Here is a 17,933-nt window from a genome sequence, read left to right as displayed (position 1 = left end):
TTCTGAGTGTCCTTTGCTGCTTCTAGAGCAAGACGCTGGGCCAGACGGGCTGCAGGTTTGGCATCACAGGGAGAAATTTGCTTCTTCTGAATCATTAAGTTTTGCAAGGCAGCCTCAGTCTAGGTCCTTGCATTAGAGGCATGAAGCTGATTACTGCGACTGGCAAACCTACCAAGGAGCCTCAGAATTGATGGTCATCCCGTGGTGCAGAATTAATACTATAATCTTTCTTCTTTTCTCCCATGGAAATGCTTGATGCATACTGATGAGGCTGGTATGTCTGCTCACTGGCCAGCTTTTTGAGATTCATCTCAGGTGCTTTTGAGTGGGTTTTTTGTTTCAAGAGGGAAAGATGGATGATGGTAGGGTCAAAAATTTTCCTCCAAAATGTGTCACTTCTTCAGTTTCCATCTCTTCCTTCCAGGAGCTTCACTCTATTTTGAAGTAAAGGAAGTTTCAAGTTGTATTTTCTTAACAGATTCTTGTACTTTCAAGGTAGAATAGATTACCATCTAAGCAACTTTGTAAATATAAAAATACATATATGCTAGGTAACATAAAATAATTCTTATGCTGGATGAGTGATACATTTATTAAACTTGCATATATATATCACAAAATGAAATGAGAACTCAGAATTGCTGTTTCTGTTTACATTCTACCTTCTCAGATATAATTCATTGATCATACATGACAAAAGATGGGTCCTCTCATACGATGTGTCAGAATTTGTTCCTGATTTAAATAATTATATTTTTCTTTATAAAATCAGTGTATTCATTCTAATATCCCTAAATAATTTGTGTTTTAAAACAAGAGTCAATTTTGTGTGTTAGTTACATATTAATACCCCAGTTTCTGGATAGAATTCAGAATTAAAATGTACTGACTTGAGACAAGTGTAAATACAAAATTAAGCTTAAAACAAAATTAAAGTGAGCAGCGTTAAAGTCGACAAACATTTTTTAAAGAGTTGTAAAAGGATAATTATATAAAGGTTTCTTTCTATTAAAAAAAAAAAAATTAACAAGACAAACAAACCCCAACCAAACCTACATTCTTGTGCGAAATCAAACAAAAAAACAATTCTGAGAGAAAACACATGAATTGAAAAGAGGTTGCACCTCACCTGGTTGTTATGGCACCTTCATCTTCACCTGACAGACAGGCTGATGAGGGTCCATGGCTCCTGATGCATCATGGTGCTGTGCTGGTAGGAGTCTGTGGGAATTCAGGTGACAGCATATCCCAAGAGACATTGTAATGCCATCTCCTTCCAGGTATATCCAGCTTCTAGGTTTCCTTTAAAAATGTGGCTCTTAAAAAAAAAAAAAAGTACTAATTAGAAAAAAAAGGTTTTTTTCATGAGAAAAAAGGTTTTTAAAGGATTTTTTTTCTGTTAATCTTATTGAGTGTATTGTAACTGTATCAGTGAGTGCAAAAGGTATGACTTCTTTGAAATTGTGCCCAATTTTCTCTAAATGGGATTTTCTTCAATGTTTATTGTTGCCACTACTAATGTTGTTTGTTAGAAAGAAGTCCAGCACCAGAGAGGAAATGATAATTCAGTTTCAGGAGGATTTCAGAAACACCTTCACATATTAATTTTATCCAGCTTTTCTGTTTATTTTAGAAATAATGTTAGTGGAATTGGCATCTTGCAATGAAGGAGGGTTTCCTGTTATACAAATGCTGATATAACCCTCAGCATTTATGGAAAAAAAATGTTGAGATGAAGTCAAGACATTTATTTTCCAAGCGGGAGATGTTGATTTTCTGACAACATTATATTGCATGGCCTTTATTTCTATTATGCCAAATGATTGATGTGGATTTAATCATTAGTTTGATGGCTGCTTTGCTAAGTGGAGAGGCAACTGAGCGTTTTATCGTTATTAGTGTGCTGCATTTTGATTTTTCTATCAAAGGCACTGCTGGCCCTAATTCATCCCAGGTGTAAAACCAGAGATTCATTGTGCCCACTGTTTGTTTTGCGACCAAGCCAAGAACAATTTGCTCTCAGAACACTGTGGATATTTGTTTTGATTTCTAGAGCAGGAACCTGGTTTTAATGAAGGCTTCCATATATGTGTTTGATTCTTTAAAAATAAGTAAGAGTAGTGTACCTTTTGTGACTAAACTACTCCCATATGGTAGAATATATATACTTATATACTTGAATACATGCATATGTGTGTATATATATATACATAAAGCAGTCTGGAAAAGATTTAATTTGCTAGGATTTAGGATGGTAGACAGATACTAAGCCAGAAAATATTTTGAATGCTTGGGGAGCCAACATCACAGATGGAAATAACAAATGATTGTGAGAGAAATGGAGAAAGCCGAAAAACTATTGGTGTCTGTGCATTTTCCAGTGTAGTTATCAGAAAACTAGGATCTGGGGACAGGGGCAGGCTTTTGACTTTCCAGGTCAGAACCTCATCTTTCAGAGCTGCTGATGCCACTTACTGAAGGAGGACATTCAAGAGAACGTTTCTGGAACAATTATGGAACAGTTCATCCAGATATGTTTTGTGCACCTCATAGGATGCTTTCTCCTCTGAGGAGAAGAAGCGCACAAACTCCAGGAGTGGTTTCTCTATGTTATCTCGTGCTGTGAAGTTTCTTCACTGAAAGGAGTAATGAGCAATTTCACATGAGAATAGAATTAAACTAGTTTTTTTTTACTTGGAAGGAGTGTTTACTTCTGTCTTGCTTGTCTGGCCAAGAGCACAAGGGTTTACATCTTTATCTGTAATTATGAAGTTGGTCATTAGACCTGTCCAATCCTTTTGTCAAACTTATCTTTTATTTTGAATGAGATTTTATGTTGATATGTCTTTCATCTTTATTTTCCAAATTTTTAAGTCTTCTTGTGCTGGATTTTTAAGATTTTAGCTTTTCCATCTGTGCTGTGAGAAAGGCTGATCACAATACAGTGAAAAGGGCGTGCTTATTTATTACTTCTGTTTCCAACTAGATAAGGCTCTTTAGGACAGCTGGCAGGAGGAAGAGATGATGGTTATTTCCTTTGTGGGCTAATGAGCATGTTTGGAGGGGAACAGCTTTGAGGTCCTGCGGGTGGCAGGAGGTATACAGGCCAGAGATGGGCATGTGCCACCCAAGGACTGCACTGGAGAGCAGGGAGCAGCCCCAGGGGTAATGAACAGGGTTTGAAAGATGTTTGGGCAGAGCTTAATGCCACTAGAAATGAGCCATTGAGGAACTTGGCCATTCAGTACTTAAAGGGAGACTATAAAAAAGATGGGGGAAAATATTTTAGCAGGGTCTGTCACAATAGAAAAAGGGGTAATGGTTTTAAACTAAAAGAGGGTTGATTGAGATTACATATCAGGAAGAAGCTTTTTGCTTTTAGGGTGCTGAACCACTGGAACATGTTGCCCAGACAACTGGTGGATGCCCCACTCCTGGGAACATTCAAAGTCAGGTTGGATGGGGCTATGAGTAACCTGGTCTAGTTGAAGGTGTCCCTCAGGGAAGTTGGACTAGATGACCTTTAAAGGTTCCTTACAACCCAAATTCATCTGTGATTCTATGAACTCCAAACCTCCAAAGGCACTGGATGTAACGTTAGAGGAGGATAAAAATTCTTCTCAGCTCTCTTCCAATATCCTATAAGGTTTTTCTGCTTTAAAGTTAATTATCCTAGTTGATATTCTAATAAAAGCTGCCTTTTTTGAGCTTAAAACACTTTCATTTTTCTTTTGGGCATTCTATGCAGAGGAAGGTCAAGACATATTGCCTCAAAACTCATGGCTTGAAGTGCCATTGTACGGCACACATTGTACTACCCAGACCGTCTCGTCACTTCATTTTCACTGTGTGCCATGTCTTGGCTCCTCCGTTCCCTGAGCTCAACCCTCTGCTCGGGGACCCAGTGCTGTGAGCTGGCATGAGCTGAGGCTGAAGGCACATTTACAGCAGAGGAGTAACCTCCAGAGAGGAACAGAGCAGAGAGACAAGTGGCAATGAATTTCTAGAGAGGAAAGCAAATGGATCACAGTTCATCTGCGACAGCCGTGTGCCTGGGCATAATTGACAACACGCACTGTTTATTTAAAAATAAGCATGGTTTTGCCTGGGTTTCTTGGTAGCAGACTTAAACACACTAACAAGTAAAGTGGCTTTTCATGAGCCTTCATCTGTCAGTATCAAGGATCCTGTTTTGTATTCCCAGGACCCAGAGTACCTCTGAATAGCACATTATGTTTTCATCCTACTGTGCTGCCAGGTACTGTGCTTTCAGGGTAACAGATAACACGTTAACGACTGAAATAGGCTGTAAAAATGAAGGGGGAATTGTGTCAGCAATGGGAAATCACTCAGGTCTCTAGAGGGAGGGCTTCCTAATAGGATCTCAGCCAAGCACTGCATAGGCTTAGCTCCCAGGGAGCATATTCATGTGAACTGGACAGTGTCAACTTACTCCAGGCTTCAGCGATCTTTGCCATACAGGAAGATTGCTTTCAGATGTAGCTATGTTGATAAAAATCTATGACATATTTGTTCTTGATTTTGGTGGTGTGCAGTCAACATCAGTCCCAGCAATGTGACAGTAAGGTATCTTTTTATCTGCAGTTCTAAGGATGTTTCTGTTCTCCATATTTTGTGAATCTGTTGGCAGGCTAAAAGCTTTCTGCAGTCGAGTAACTGGCAAAACTCTGTTTTGCCATGACTCCTTTCGTTCATAGGAGAGTGAGTAATAGCAGAAAAATGACCATTCTTCAGGAAAGATCACCATTCTTCGGTGAAGATCATCCAGGAGCCCGCTCCTCCTCTACCTGCCCTTACTCACTCTCAGTAGCCTTTTTAAAAATCTATACAGCTTACTCCAGTGCTGACCTTGTCTAATCATATTGATTGTTAGTAACTGAAGGCTAATTGGGAAGCAAGTTGCTATGGTAATTCTTGAGTCACACATATAAAGAGAAAATACTGCTAAAACCACTAGTGCATGGTGACTATTAGCATAGTTAAACAAATTAAAAAATATAATTCATTCAGATCTATGCTGGAATTCAAATGAAGATACAATATGCACCAAGGAAGATTTTCCCTTGCTATCACATTTTCCTCTTTCGTAGTCATTTTGTTCTTTTATTTGTCCGTTGAAGGAGTTATGTATAATTTTAGGACTAAATGACAAAGTAGGCTTTGGGTTGTTCTCAACCTCCCACCCCACAGCCCACGGAAAATATGTCACAACAAGTTTTGTGCGACGGGCGAATGACTCAAGCAGAGGGTAATAGGACTTGGAACCCCCCAGATTTCTGGGTCATTTGTTCATATCCAGTCCGCATGTGTGTGATGAACGCTTTATTTTCACATGGGTAGGCTGATGGCTTGCATACCATGAGAGGGTGATCTCAGCCTATGCCCTCAGGAGATGGTGATTCATTGCAAGCTAGGGCTGCTGCAGCTGGTTTTCAGCAGCACCAGCCTCTTTTGGCCAGACTTTGAAATGGCTCTGCAGCAGAGCTGGGGTCTCAGTGGGTGTCCATGGCCCTTTGTGGGGCACTGGGGGGAGGTTTGATTGCTTTGGCTGTGCTGTGCTTCGTCTGTGGATAAATGGAAGATTTTGCCAGTCACATCTACAGTCTTTTTACCTTATTTTTTACTAAATGTGAGCCAAAAGAAAATCAAGTGCATTCTTCCTTGTTTAATGAGGGCCTTCCTCCTCCTCCTCCTCCTTACTAACTAGTCATGTCACAGACAAATCTGAGCTCTCCTAACAGGTCTCCATCTGCACATCTTTAAGGAGGAGAAGGATATGAGAGCATGCATCCTGTTGCTACCCTTCTGGACAGTTTGACTGATGAGGTAAAATGTATCTAGGAGAGTCACAGGTCTAGATAGGAGGTAGGAGTGTACTGAGTTCAGGTCATATCCTGAACTCCAGGGGAGTTTCTCTCCCCCTCTTAGTCTTCAGTGGATGAATGTCCTTAAATTGACTTTAGCAGCACATAGAGAAAAAAGTGAGCAGAAATGGAGTCACCGTGTAGCATTAATCTCTTTTAACAGGTCTCATAAATAAATATTCTCTGTCTGGCTTCTTGTGACCTGTATGCTTACAGAGATTAATTCATTTAACTGAAAATAAGTTATAAAATTGATTAGAAGTGTGTACCACTTAAAAGAAAAAGAAACAAAACAACAACAGCAAAGACAAAATCAAAACAAAACCAAACAAAACCAAACCAAACCAACAACAAAAACAACAAAAACACACAAAAATCAACCAAAAGATAAAGTATGTTTGAACTCATTAGGATCAACTAAATCCGACAAAGCATCTGATTTGAGGCTTTGTGTAGTCCTGAAGTTAAATAGGTACAACTATAGAAACAAGTCCTGCAGTTTTGAAGTACCCACTACATGATTCCAGTAATTTAACCCCTAATTTAGTAATTTAGGGAAAAGACAAAAATTAAAAGCCCTTGTACTTACCTGCTAAATAATCTGTCCTCACCAAAGGCATGGGCATGGGGCACAAGGGATTCAGGTGGGGAATCTCTTAACCAGAGCCATACTACAAAGCCATCTAGGAACTGACAGAATATAAAGAAACCCTGTTACCTTTGTGTAGAAAAATGTGATGTGTGCTGGTACTGCTGGTTGCTGTGCCTTTCTGCATGCAAGAAAAATGCACTCCTGCCCAGGGATCTGGTCCAAATTTGGGTAACTTCAAGATAGAACATCTTTCATAGGGAACTCTAATCATGTTCCATGATATGTGTTATATTTGTTTCTTCATTTTCCTGTTAAAATAATTCAAAAATACATGTTTTGTTTTCAGTCTGATGGAAAAACAATATTGCATTTGCCTTTTGGTTTTAATTCAGTATTTAACATGCAAAAAAAATCCTTTAAGTCTGAGAGCTAATTTGCTCCCACAGGATTGCCTTTGAGTTTGTGTGCTTCTGTGTCCTTTTGTGTAATGAGCTGTGTGTTTTCTGGAGACAACACTTATTTAAAATTACAGGAAAATATGCACTCCTCTAAAATGTAGAATGTCAATGCAAATACAGATCCACTCTGTTAAAACCAATGGATCCATTCCTTCTGGTACAGAGTCTGAAATCTCCTTCAGTCTCAACTAAAATAATGATAATAATCAGAAATGATGGCTTTAATTCTCTTTATTTATTTTTTAAGCATGTTTCATCAACATGAATTTTCCAAATGGTAATTTTTGTGGTTTGGGATCTCTGCAGAAATTTTTTCCCCCCATGAGTAGTATTTCCTCAGAGGGTTTTACTGTAAACACAAAAAGGTTTTGCCAGGCTTGCGTGCTATGGAAACACTGTAAGTTCCATTTTGTTTACATCAATACAGGAAATCAGACAGAAAAAATATCATAAGTATATGCAATACATTTCAGCAAAGGAATAGACACAGTGACTTTTAAGGGAAACATAACTTTTTATTCAAACCACGTTTCTTGTTCAGCCTCCTTTTTTAGTGCTATGGCTAAGGAGGAAGATTCCTCTTACTCTTCCCTTGATGAAGAAGAGAGACCTAATTCCACAAGGCTTTTTGCATCATCTCTAGCTCAAACTTCTTTCTGTGCCCCCACTTAGATATGACCCAGGACAGGGTGGAGGAAAAGGGCTCCCAGGTAGATAAAAGTATTCATACACAGGAGAAAGAAATTGTTCCCAAATGGCCAAGAATTGCCTTTGGGTTCTCAAGGGTTTTGCCTCATTCCTACAGAGACTTCTCAGGAGGAATCAGTACTTAGAACTCCCCATCAAAGGGCTGAGTCCAGTCTGAGGACTTTTTTGTTAAAGCCCCACATCAGCAGATGATAACAGAAAGCCTTTCCTTGTCTGGCACTTCTACTAGCTTGGGTTACACAGCATAGATTTGGCAGCAACTCTTCGTGACACACATGAGCAACCTCTTCGTAAATGAGGTTAGATGTGCAGAAAGGCTGCTCTTGGCTGATTTTAGTGAGTAAGCACCATCGTGGGGCCATGTGTTTTATTATTTTTATTACTTTTATTGGAATATTGTGCGTACACACACACAAACACAGAAATATGATATTATATTGAATTTTGGCCCAAGTTTTATGACATGTTCCCCCTTTTAAGACTTTCTTATCTTGTACAGTCTTATTGTGTACAGTCTTGCGGTGTTTGCTGATGAAGGCGGGTTATTTCTACCAGAGAAGCTCAGGTGGAAGCATATGATTTTCCAAGGTTTCATACTGGACAGCTGTTCAGTTATTTGTAAAATAAGACTCTAAGTGTATTGAATCAGTCTCCTCTTGCCTGCCATCAGCCACTTGACAAAAGAGTTAGGGATTGTATGTAATTCCCATGTTTGTATAATATGTCATCTCTGCCTCCTCTAATATAGAACCTGAAGATTTGGGGTTAATGCTAATTTTTGCTGCTCATGATAGTATCATAATCAGATGAATAACCCTCATTGCACACTTGTTTTGTAAATCTTTTGACTTAGCAGATTTGATGGTGTTTTCTCTGACAATCTGTTAGAAGGCAGAGGTTTGGATTTAACTTTTGAAGAGTTAAAGAATATCCTTTTCCTGGGTAGGTTATGTCTGAGGGTCACAATCATGCAGATATTTATGCAGTAGCATCTTGGCTGAGCCTGGTACCAAAGCTCAAGGAATAGAGTTTGTAGGGTCCAAGCCTCAGTTAGACACAAACCACAAATATAGCAAGTAGTTTTTATGGAAGAGAAGCACGAATGCAAATAGAAAAGAGGAGAGAAGGAAATATCTGTTCTGGAAAAATGTATTTCATGGGGAGACTGTAACACAATAAGAGAAACCTAAATCCTTTCAGGAAGACATTTGAAAGATGTAGTGCATGGTGTTAGCAGCTGTAGGATGATGTCTATATTCATAATTGGGTTTAACATTAGGCAAGGCTAATATTTTTCTCATGATGGGTCAAGTCATGGAGATTTATTTTCACTGAAAAATTTTCACTGTATTTATATACAGTGGGTGCATATACTACATTATTTGCTCTGGTGAATAATACTCAGTGTTCTCTCGTAGGCCTGGGAGGATTTTTAATGCCAGAATTGAGGAGCAAGAGGGATTTTTTAGAATTGTCCCTTTTAGCTAAAATGTTTAATTGTGCCTATCTGAGGTACTTGCTATTCTGTATCTTTCTGTTTCTGTAATACATTGGATTTAGTAATCAACTGTCCTCCAGAGGCTTCTTGTGAATGTGTGTTTTCTTAAAGCATTTCAAAACTGTCTGTTGAAGTATCTGAAAACATCTTCAAGATGATCTGTTTGGAAAGGCTGTCACTAGACTTTGGGTCCTGGAAGCCACAGGTTCTCCCAGTCCAAGACAGTCTGTCTATTGATTTTCCCCAGAAATTATTTTCCCCACTTCCTTGTTCAGCTGTTCTCATGAATCTTAAATGTAGTCTCCTCATCTGCCCAGGTCATCTTAATGAACTATTCATCATTAGCTGGCTATCAAAGCCAAGAGAGAAGTAATAAAAGATAAGTGGCAATAAATGCTGCTAGCCCATTTCCATAGAAGAAGTTACGATTTGGGCATGAAGCTTGTGTCAGCATCTCTGAACAAGGATGTTCCTTCCTCAGCTGGACAGCCATCCTTGTCTACCAGTGTGGTCTCAAGCCCATCATGTCTGAGAAAAAAAGTGTCATTGCCAGAGTGGGTATTTTTATTTTGGAGACATTTTTCTGTCTTCCCAACAAGCTTTCATAGTCAAAGATAAAATTTAGTGATACCAGAAGCAGGTGCAGCAGATATGTCTGTCCTAGTGGCTGGAGAGCACGTAGTTCTAAGCCCCATCCCTCCGGGTTGCCAGCCTTTCTGTGGAAAGCTAATGTTTCCTCCAAAGACCCTTGCTCATCTGACCCTGCAAAACTTCATGCACTTTCAACCTTGCTGGCAATAAACTAAAACTAGTATATACACCCCCATAGTGCTGGAGTATTGGAGTATGAGGAGATATCTATCTCCCCAAACTGTACTGATTATAAAATCAATTCCTGCAACGATGCGGCTTCTTCTGTTGGATCTGGTCGTTATCAGTTCCAATTCTGCAGACTAATCATGTGCTTTTTCAGATTAGAGAGACCAATTTAAAACTGTTACATGGACAATTAATTTGATGCAACCAAACTCTCAACAGACTTTCATCTGGATTGCTGGCATGGTGCTAAAACACCGATAGAAATAAAATCCCCTTTGCTTCAGTCTGCTGTGCGGAAATTTGCATTTTATTTTCTCCCATGCCTGCACTGATTTACTGGAGAATATGGTTTCATGCCCTTTGGAGAAGACAGGAAGACACAGCATTGGCACCTCCTGATAATCTCCTTCAAAGACCGATGTATACACTGTTTTGGTCGAATTGGAAGTTGCTAGTAAAGCTTAGTTGGTTAAATAGGTATCCCACTTATTTAATGAGGCGTGTGTGTACCTTCAGCAAAGTAAAGAGATCATGAGAAGAGTCAATGCTTGAATTCGTTTTTGAGGCATCAATATCTGCTAAGAGATATTACTCTGCAACTCCCTGCTGTTCAATAAATCATGGTAGGGAGACAAGTTTTTCATGTTCACAAGGAAGGTGACAGGAGAGAGTGTCAACCATCTATTTTTGAAAGGTCAAAAGTCTCTAATACTTTTAAGAAAAATAGCTTTTCTTTCGTAACCTTTTTAAATCAATGCAGTAGCATTTTGCTGTCACTTTAGAGGGAAGTTTTCGAAAGGAGATTTCCGACCAGCTTGGTTCTGATCAGACTGAAAGAAATACGAGCTACTCTATCCATGACATGGAGACAAAGGTAGCCAGGTGTTTAATTCTGCAGTTCAGACACATTGCAGGCTGGTCCCATGGGGGCTCACCCAGTGAATACTGGGCAGGATTGCCTGGGCAACACCACACTACTGCTATTTACTTCTTAAGCTTGACATAAATTGTGGCATCAGTCAAACCACTGAGTAAAACTGACCTGGTAAATAGCTTTAAAGAGTATTTATATTTATGGAAAGGGGGAAAAAAATAAGCATTGTTGGCTTTTTTTTTTCTTCCTTTTTCCCTTAAATGAACACAATGCTATTGATTTGTAAAAGTGCAGAGAGCAGGGAGGCTGCCTGCTCTAGGAGTCAGTATCTGATACCTCCAGTATCACTGCTGATTGCAGGTGCCTACAGAGTGAAAAAAAGTGTTCACAGGAATCCACAGGATAGTTATGCCACAAGAAACTGCCTCAAAGGGTGAGGTTAAAAGGCCAAAAGACACAATTATAATGTATCACAGGAAATATAAGGTGAACAGGTCAGCTATTTAGCCCATGTATGTACCTGCTCTGGAAGGGAGTGTGAGGAAGACTACAGAAGTTTATAGAGAGTGGGTCACTTCCAGCACTACAGAGTAGGGCCTTGTGGCTGAAGAGGGGATATCCCTCCTTCACATCATGTGCCATGTCACTTTTGACACAAGTTACCACTTACTCATCTATGTTAACCTTCTGTATGTGTACATACACACACATAGATACATACTAAAATAGACATGTTTCCTAGAAGGGAAAAAAATTACTTTGTCAGTATGGTCTACTCTGATCCTGAAATGAATTCTTATCATAAAAGACATAAATTTCCCATCTTTTATTCTTTCCTTACTTTGAAATATAAGAACACCTGGCTCCAAGATCATTAGTTTGTGAGTTTAATACAGTCTTGCTTTTGCTGTAAGACTTTGATTAGTCTAAGAGACTTTGTCTTTAGTGTACTACAAAGAAACTGCCAGGAACTATAAGTTCCTCACTAACAGGATTGTTTAAAAGGCCATTTCAATGTAACTTGATTTTTATGGGTCATGCTCTGAGTGCAGCTGGTTTGAAGAAGAGTACTTCCTATGTGTCACACAGGACTCTGTCAGAGATGTCATGAAAATGCATGCCCAGCCCAGCCTTATGGCAGATTTGCAGGCAGGTTAAACAATTTTCCATCTCTCTCCCTGCTGTCAGAGGCTCTGGCTGTCACATGGAAATGCCACACTACAGTCAGTTGCTGGTGAATAGGTAACAATGATTCCAGTTTGCTACCTTAGTGGTGAGTTAGGGGAGATCCCTTAGTCTGTGTGATATCACATCTTAGCCCTACATCCTCTTTGCAGAAAAATAAAATCAATTGTCCTTTGTGCCTTTGTAAAATGTTTTTACTGAATACTTTTTTCTCTTTTAGGCTGTGTTTGAGTAAACAATTTATGCTTTCAAGGATCACTGTTGATATCAATATGACTGTGGATGCAGTGAAAACTAAGCTCAGGCAGACGCCTAAGCACTTTGCAACCACTGGGTGGTTTGGAGATTTGGGTTTTTTTGAGAAATTGCCCCTGATTGTTTTGCATACCATCCATTCAAAGGCTTGCCTGTATCAGAAATGATGCTCAAATTGCCGGCTGGATTTCCTGCGATAGCTAGCAGTAGAGCTAATAGTATCATTCATTACAAACAAACAACATAATAACAGTCCTATCTTCTCTCTTGATGGCATATAATAAGACATACATTATGAGCAATCATCTGTTTGTGTGTATTTATACTGTAAGACAAATCACTTGCTCAAACACTAGACAGCAATCCCTTTTTTTCTCTTTGTAGCTGCTGTCACAGGTATTATTTGCTCTCCTCTGCAGAGGATCTGAGTCTGCTGAGTTGGCTGTTTGATGTGAGCAGCAGTGGTTTGTACTCTTAGTGCCATAGATACCTGTATCCAAGGTGGTGTTCTTTGGGTTTTCCATGAGCAGATGGGCATTTTTTGCCAGGTATGAATAAACTGTTCGTGCAAATTGTGCAAACAAAACCCAGATTAGTGTTACCTATTGTCCACAGTGTGTGACTGATCTTCTAAACAGAATGGTTTTATTTTATTTTATTTATCCTTCTCACCTGAATGACAGCCTTGACAGATATATGTGCAGCCGAAAGGACAAGAATAGCAACGGCCTTCTGTCAGAAAACAGCACTTTACTGCTGTAAACTGGGATTCATCTGCAAAGAAAGATGATGAGTAAGGTCATCACCAACAGGATTTCCTAGGAAGAGTGTAGAAGAGGGTGCACAGTTCATTGCAGGGGTCAGAGAGTCTTGTCCTTTTCCTTCATCTCTGCAATTCCCTGAACACAAAGAATGAAGGCCAACACCAGAAGAATCACTACCTTCTGCCATTGACAAGTTTCCCTTTTGTTCCTTTTACTGATCTTGAGATCCTCATAACCTCAGCAGCTGCAGCAGTGATTTGCTTGAGGTGGAAGACAAAAAAAGTCATTGTAAATAGATGTATTTTCATTACCTGTTAAAAAAAAAAACCAAACTCTCACCTTTGTAACTGTGAATGAATGAAAGCCAAGTCATTTACCAAATCTCTGAAACAGCCCCCACATGGGAGTGCTATTTAATTCTGTTTAAATCTAATCTTTAAAAAACTTAATATTTAAAAAACCTTATCCTTCAAAAACAGTTTAGAGGTTCCTATCTTCCTAACTCTCTTCATTCTTTTCCTTAACCATGCATTCTCCAAGCCTTGCAAAGTGTCATGGCCTGCTTGTGCCCTACCTTAATCAGATCTGTATCTTCCATTTCTTGAACAGAAACAAAGCCAATAACCTGTCCAACTCTTAGGAAGCCGACACACTCTCCTGATGCAGAAACATTCATTTTTAAGCAGTCCATTAAAAGAGATATGTCATCCAAGTTGTTCCAAAGTTAGATAGCAGATTGGATCATAAAAAATTATTACCCTCAACAGCACTATCTGCTGGGTGAGGTCACTGCTGTATTATGGTTTCTTAATAACCTCTTTTTCCCTGTATAAGGCCAACAAATCTGCAACATTTTTCCCTGAACTGCTTAGTGGCGTGAAATCTCTTCTGGCTAAGTGAATTTGTTAGCATCAAATGTTCTACTTTTTCTGATGGTTTTCTTTTTTTTCAAGACAACTGATTTTTTGGATTGTGAGGAATGGCAAACATACTGCTGACCACCCAAAAAGAGCACAAGCAAAACCAAACCAATTCTTAAAAGTGTGAGACACCTGCCATGTTGTTACATCTTCTAGACTGTAGTTAGGCAAGTGAATTGTGTACTGCCATATCAATACATCCTAGGGGATGAATGCTTCTATTCTATTCTTCTAGATATTTCTACAAATATTTTATAATGCATTATTTTTAAAGAAAACAGGAAGATAATAAAAAGTCTTTGAGATATCCCTTGCAATGGCTGTGTACCTCGCATGGTGTGAAGGAATCCCTGTCTCAGTTGAAGCATTTTGTTGCTGCTGAAAATTAAATAATAAAGAGGAACATATGCACATGTGAGTGGGTGGTTCAGCACTGCTAAACAAATTCAGTCTCACTGCACCCTACCAAGCACCTATTATCAGTCCTCATGTACTTTTATTATTTTATTCTCCAGTCAGTTTAGAGCTCCTGGAGCAGAAGAGAGATTGATTTCTTCCTTAAAAAAACTTGAGGAAATAGGAGGGAAAGTTTCTTATTAAACTAAAAAAATATTATTAAACTAAAATATTAAACCACTGAGATGTTTTAAAATGGAACAGGTCAGATGAAAAGCTTATCTTCTTTTACAAGGTTTTTGTTTGTCTTAAATGGGCCAGTAATTTGTCAGGTATGGTTCAGTTGTTACTTAGAAGGGAGTAGAATACTTTTTATATCCTCATAATAATTTTTGTCATTATTTTTTGACCGTGCACTTGACATTACAATCTATTGTTTTACCTCAGGTCTATTTGAATCTATTTGCAACCATCATCATTTCGAAAGAACAAGATATCCAGGAACAAGTGTCGTCCAGTTTGCAATCTTACTATTTATCCAAGGTTTCATTCCAAAGATGTGCACAGTTACCTTGCCATTAAAATTCAGGAGGCCATCACACCACCACTAAATTACATCTGTATTACAAATTTTACTTCCTGCAGCTGACCTCAACCTGGGAAAATAGCATTTTTGCACCATTTCCAAAAAAACAGCAGTGGGGAATCTTCTGGTGTAGCTGTCTTTACCTTGACCTTCCTGGTCAGTGCCAGCATAAGGGATGTAACTGGGAGAGGTTGCACTGCAGTAATGCCCACTTGGTTCACCAGGAGAGCTCCTGAGCTCTAAATTACATCAGAGCCTGAGACCTCTCTTTGCCATCCCACAGATTAAGGAAGCAAAGAAATGTGTACTCTGGACTAGCAGGAGATGCATTCTAGTGTGTTGATAGCAGTAAACTGGCCATTTATAATCTGCAGTTCTGCGACTGTGAGTGGGCATTAACTCTGTATAGATGAGATCAAATACTTTTTTCTCCAAGGTGTGAAAGAATTCTTCATGTCTGTGGTCTCCAGCTCCTGTTAATAAGGGCACATCTGCTCATGGCTTAGATTTAATCTCTGTACTTCATATTGGGTCTAGACAGCAGTGTCCTATTCCTGAAGTTGTGTCATATTTCTTGGGAACTTTTTAGCTGTCTTTATTTCAGTCACCTTCATCCCCTATTTTCTTCACTGAGCTGAAAGGTTTCCTTAAATTTCTATTAGTATTTTGTAATTTCAGAGATCCAGAGGCCCATGGTGGATGGGGCCTGATTTCTAATGCACAGGGAATGGTGGCAGCAGGAGGTGCAGGGCTGCCACTACAGATACAAACTTCAGTATCAGATGATGTCCATTCCTGAATATTGTTTTTTGACATGGCAGTACTCAGCAGTGTTTCCGGGGTCTGTTTTGTTATCTGATATCTAGCTTGGATTTATAAAATAAAATCCTATTGAATTTTTCACTTGTCCATTCTCTGCTTCACCATGGCTTGAAATATCTTGACTTCTAAATTATTTTTCAGAGAGATCTCACAGAATGATGCCTTGGAGGTCATAGAAGCAAATGCGTTTTCCGACCTTCCCAAACTACATGAAATGTAAGTAATGAGCAATCTAAATGCACAGGAGACAATTATAAAGATTCATTATAGGCATATCAAAGGTTCTGCAGTTTGGTTCAGGTAAGCACAGAAGAATTCATAGCGATATAGGAGCATTTGAAATCCGCCTTTGTCTTTTCCATCTTCTTATTGAACTGTCTTTTTTTTTTTTACCTGATCAACCTAAAACTTATCTTCAGATCACTGCCAGTATCAAACAGTGGTGGGGTCTGCCAGTCTGTGGTAGGCTGCTCTTTGAAATCATGCAGATCTTCTCAGGTCAAAAAGAAAATCTCGGCATATAATTCCACTACATCACAGGACAAACACAATTTTAACAACAATGTATTGATATATTTTCTCTGATGTTTCATTTCCTCTTTGCAGAAGAATTGAGAAAGCCAACAACCTTGTGTACATTGACGCAGATGCCTTCCAACACCTTCCAAGCCTCAGATATTTGTAAGATCTTTTGCTCCTTGCAAGTACTATGGTCACTTTGAATGGCACACATGTTTCTGTGCTGAGCACTTTCGGTGATAAGACAGGATAATGCTCTTTCCTTGCTGCTAGTTGCATATTGTCAACCCACATTTTCATGTCTGCAGTCCTCAGAAAAGCCGAATAGGTTCCAAGGAGTAGTCCCACACACAAATTCCTCGAGCCTTTCTAAGCAACAGGTTGGAACTGAGTGATGAGAAGAGGAGCTGGACCACTTTATGTCTATAGAAACAGATTAAAGTTGAAATTCCTCCCGAGAGCTTTGGGACAAAAAATATCTCTCATCTGTCTTTGCCATGTTACCGCCTTCTGTTATGTGTTATACACATGGTCTTAAGCATTCAAATCCCTATTTCTTTAACAAAGGCAGTGCTGTAGTAGCAGTTTTCATTAATGCTTGATGTGAGATGATTAAATCCCTAAAATACAAACATATTGATGTATAGTATAGCTTTATTTCATCAACCAGCCTCACTGAGTCATTTGCACAACTGTGATTGCCACATCTGCTTCCATGGGGTTGCCATCAAAATTCAGTGCTAATTGAATGCATCCTTAAAATAAACTGTTACTCAAATATATTTTCACAGCTTTTGGTGCATGTTTTTAACATGACTAATAATCTCTCCTCTGCATTGAAACCCCAGTGAAGTCCAATGAACTCCATTTAATAGTAATGGTTTTTAATGGTCATAGCTTAAACAGCTTAAGTGGTGCTGTTTGGTGACCAAAGGCATATGCACCCAGCAGGATATCAACTTAACTTTTGTATGGCTGTCCACCTGACCACATACACCCCTTCATATTTTCCTGACTCACACAAGAAACTTTACTCATACAAGAAGCTTTATTTTCCCTACTCATCTAAGAAGCCTGGTCATGACTTCTACATTTCAGTACATAAAAATAAGTGTTTAATTGTCTGCTTAGAAGTATGAAATCAGGTCAGTTGCCTAATAAGCATAGCTCCCAGTAAGGTAATGAGTACATCAAGTCTTTGAAAATCACTAGTATCTGACAGGTTCTGGGCTCAAAAATGCCAAGAGGCATTGCTTTGAATTTGTACTATAAGATTTGAGATTTAAGATTTGGACTTTGGGAGATAAGGTGCATTTAGCACTACACGAACCACTATAGTTTAAACCCTCATTGAACCAGAATATGTGATTAGAGTTGTACTAGGATTGTCGCTCTCCCCAGAATTTTGACTGATTTCTGTTTTACCAAATTCATCAGGCACCTTGATTAACTTTTCTGTGTGCATAACTGAAACACAGATTTTTCTCTTGACAGTAGGGAAATAAAGCTTTAAGTTTGCATTTTCATGAGGAGAAATCATATGCCTATTTCATCTCATTTCAAGCCTGAGTCATTTAGCACTGACCACTGCCTTTGGGTAGCTCCATCTACCTATGAACAAAACCACAGCATTTGTTTGTCCCATGTAAAAT

The 17,933-nt window shown here is 39.0% G+C and overlaps 1 protein-coding gene across 4 annotated transcripts in view; it reads left to right on the top strand.

Moving 5' to 3' along the window:
• FSHR (follicle stimulating hormone receptor) overlaps window positions 1-17,933 on the top strand; it is an 87,838-nt gene that overhangs the window by 42,450 nt on the left and 27,455 nt on the right. For 2 of the 4 annotated variants that reach the window (XM_051783703.1, XM_051783707.1), the window contains exons 3-4: window positions 15,904-15,978; window positions 16,369-16,443. The exons of 1 other annotated variant lie outside the window; for it this stretch is intronic. In XM_051783703.1, coding sequence (XP_051639663.1) covers window positions 15,904-15,978; window positions 16,369-16,443 — 150 coding nt within the window. The remainder of the gene's footprint in view (window positions 1-15,903; window positions 15,979-16,368; window positions 16,444-17,933) is intronic. One more of the 4 variants, XM_051783704.1, reaches the window with a different exon arrangement.

The sequence above is a fragment of the Manacus candei genome, unplaced genomic scaffold (genome assembly GCF_025592945.1).
Source record: "Manacus candei isolate 608988 ecotype Guabito, Panama unplaced genomic scaffold, ASM2559294v1 h1tg000017l, whole genome shotgun sequence".
In the NCBI taxonomy this organism is placed as follows: Eukaryota; Metazoa; Chordata; class Aves; order Passeriformes; family Pipridae; genus Manacus; species Manacus candei.
This window is presented reverse-complemented; position numbering and strand designations above follow the sequence as displayed.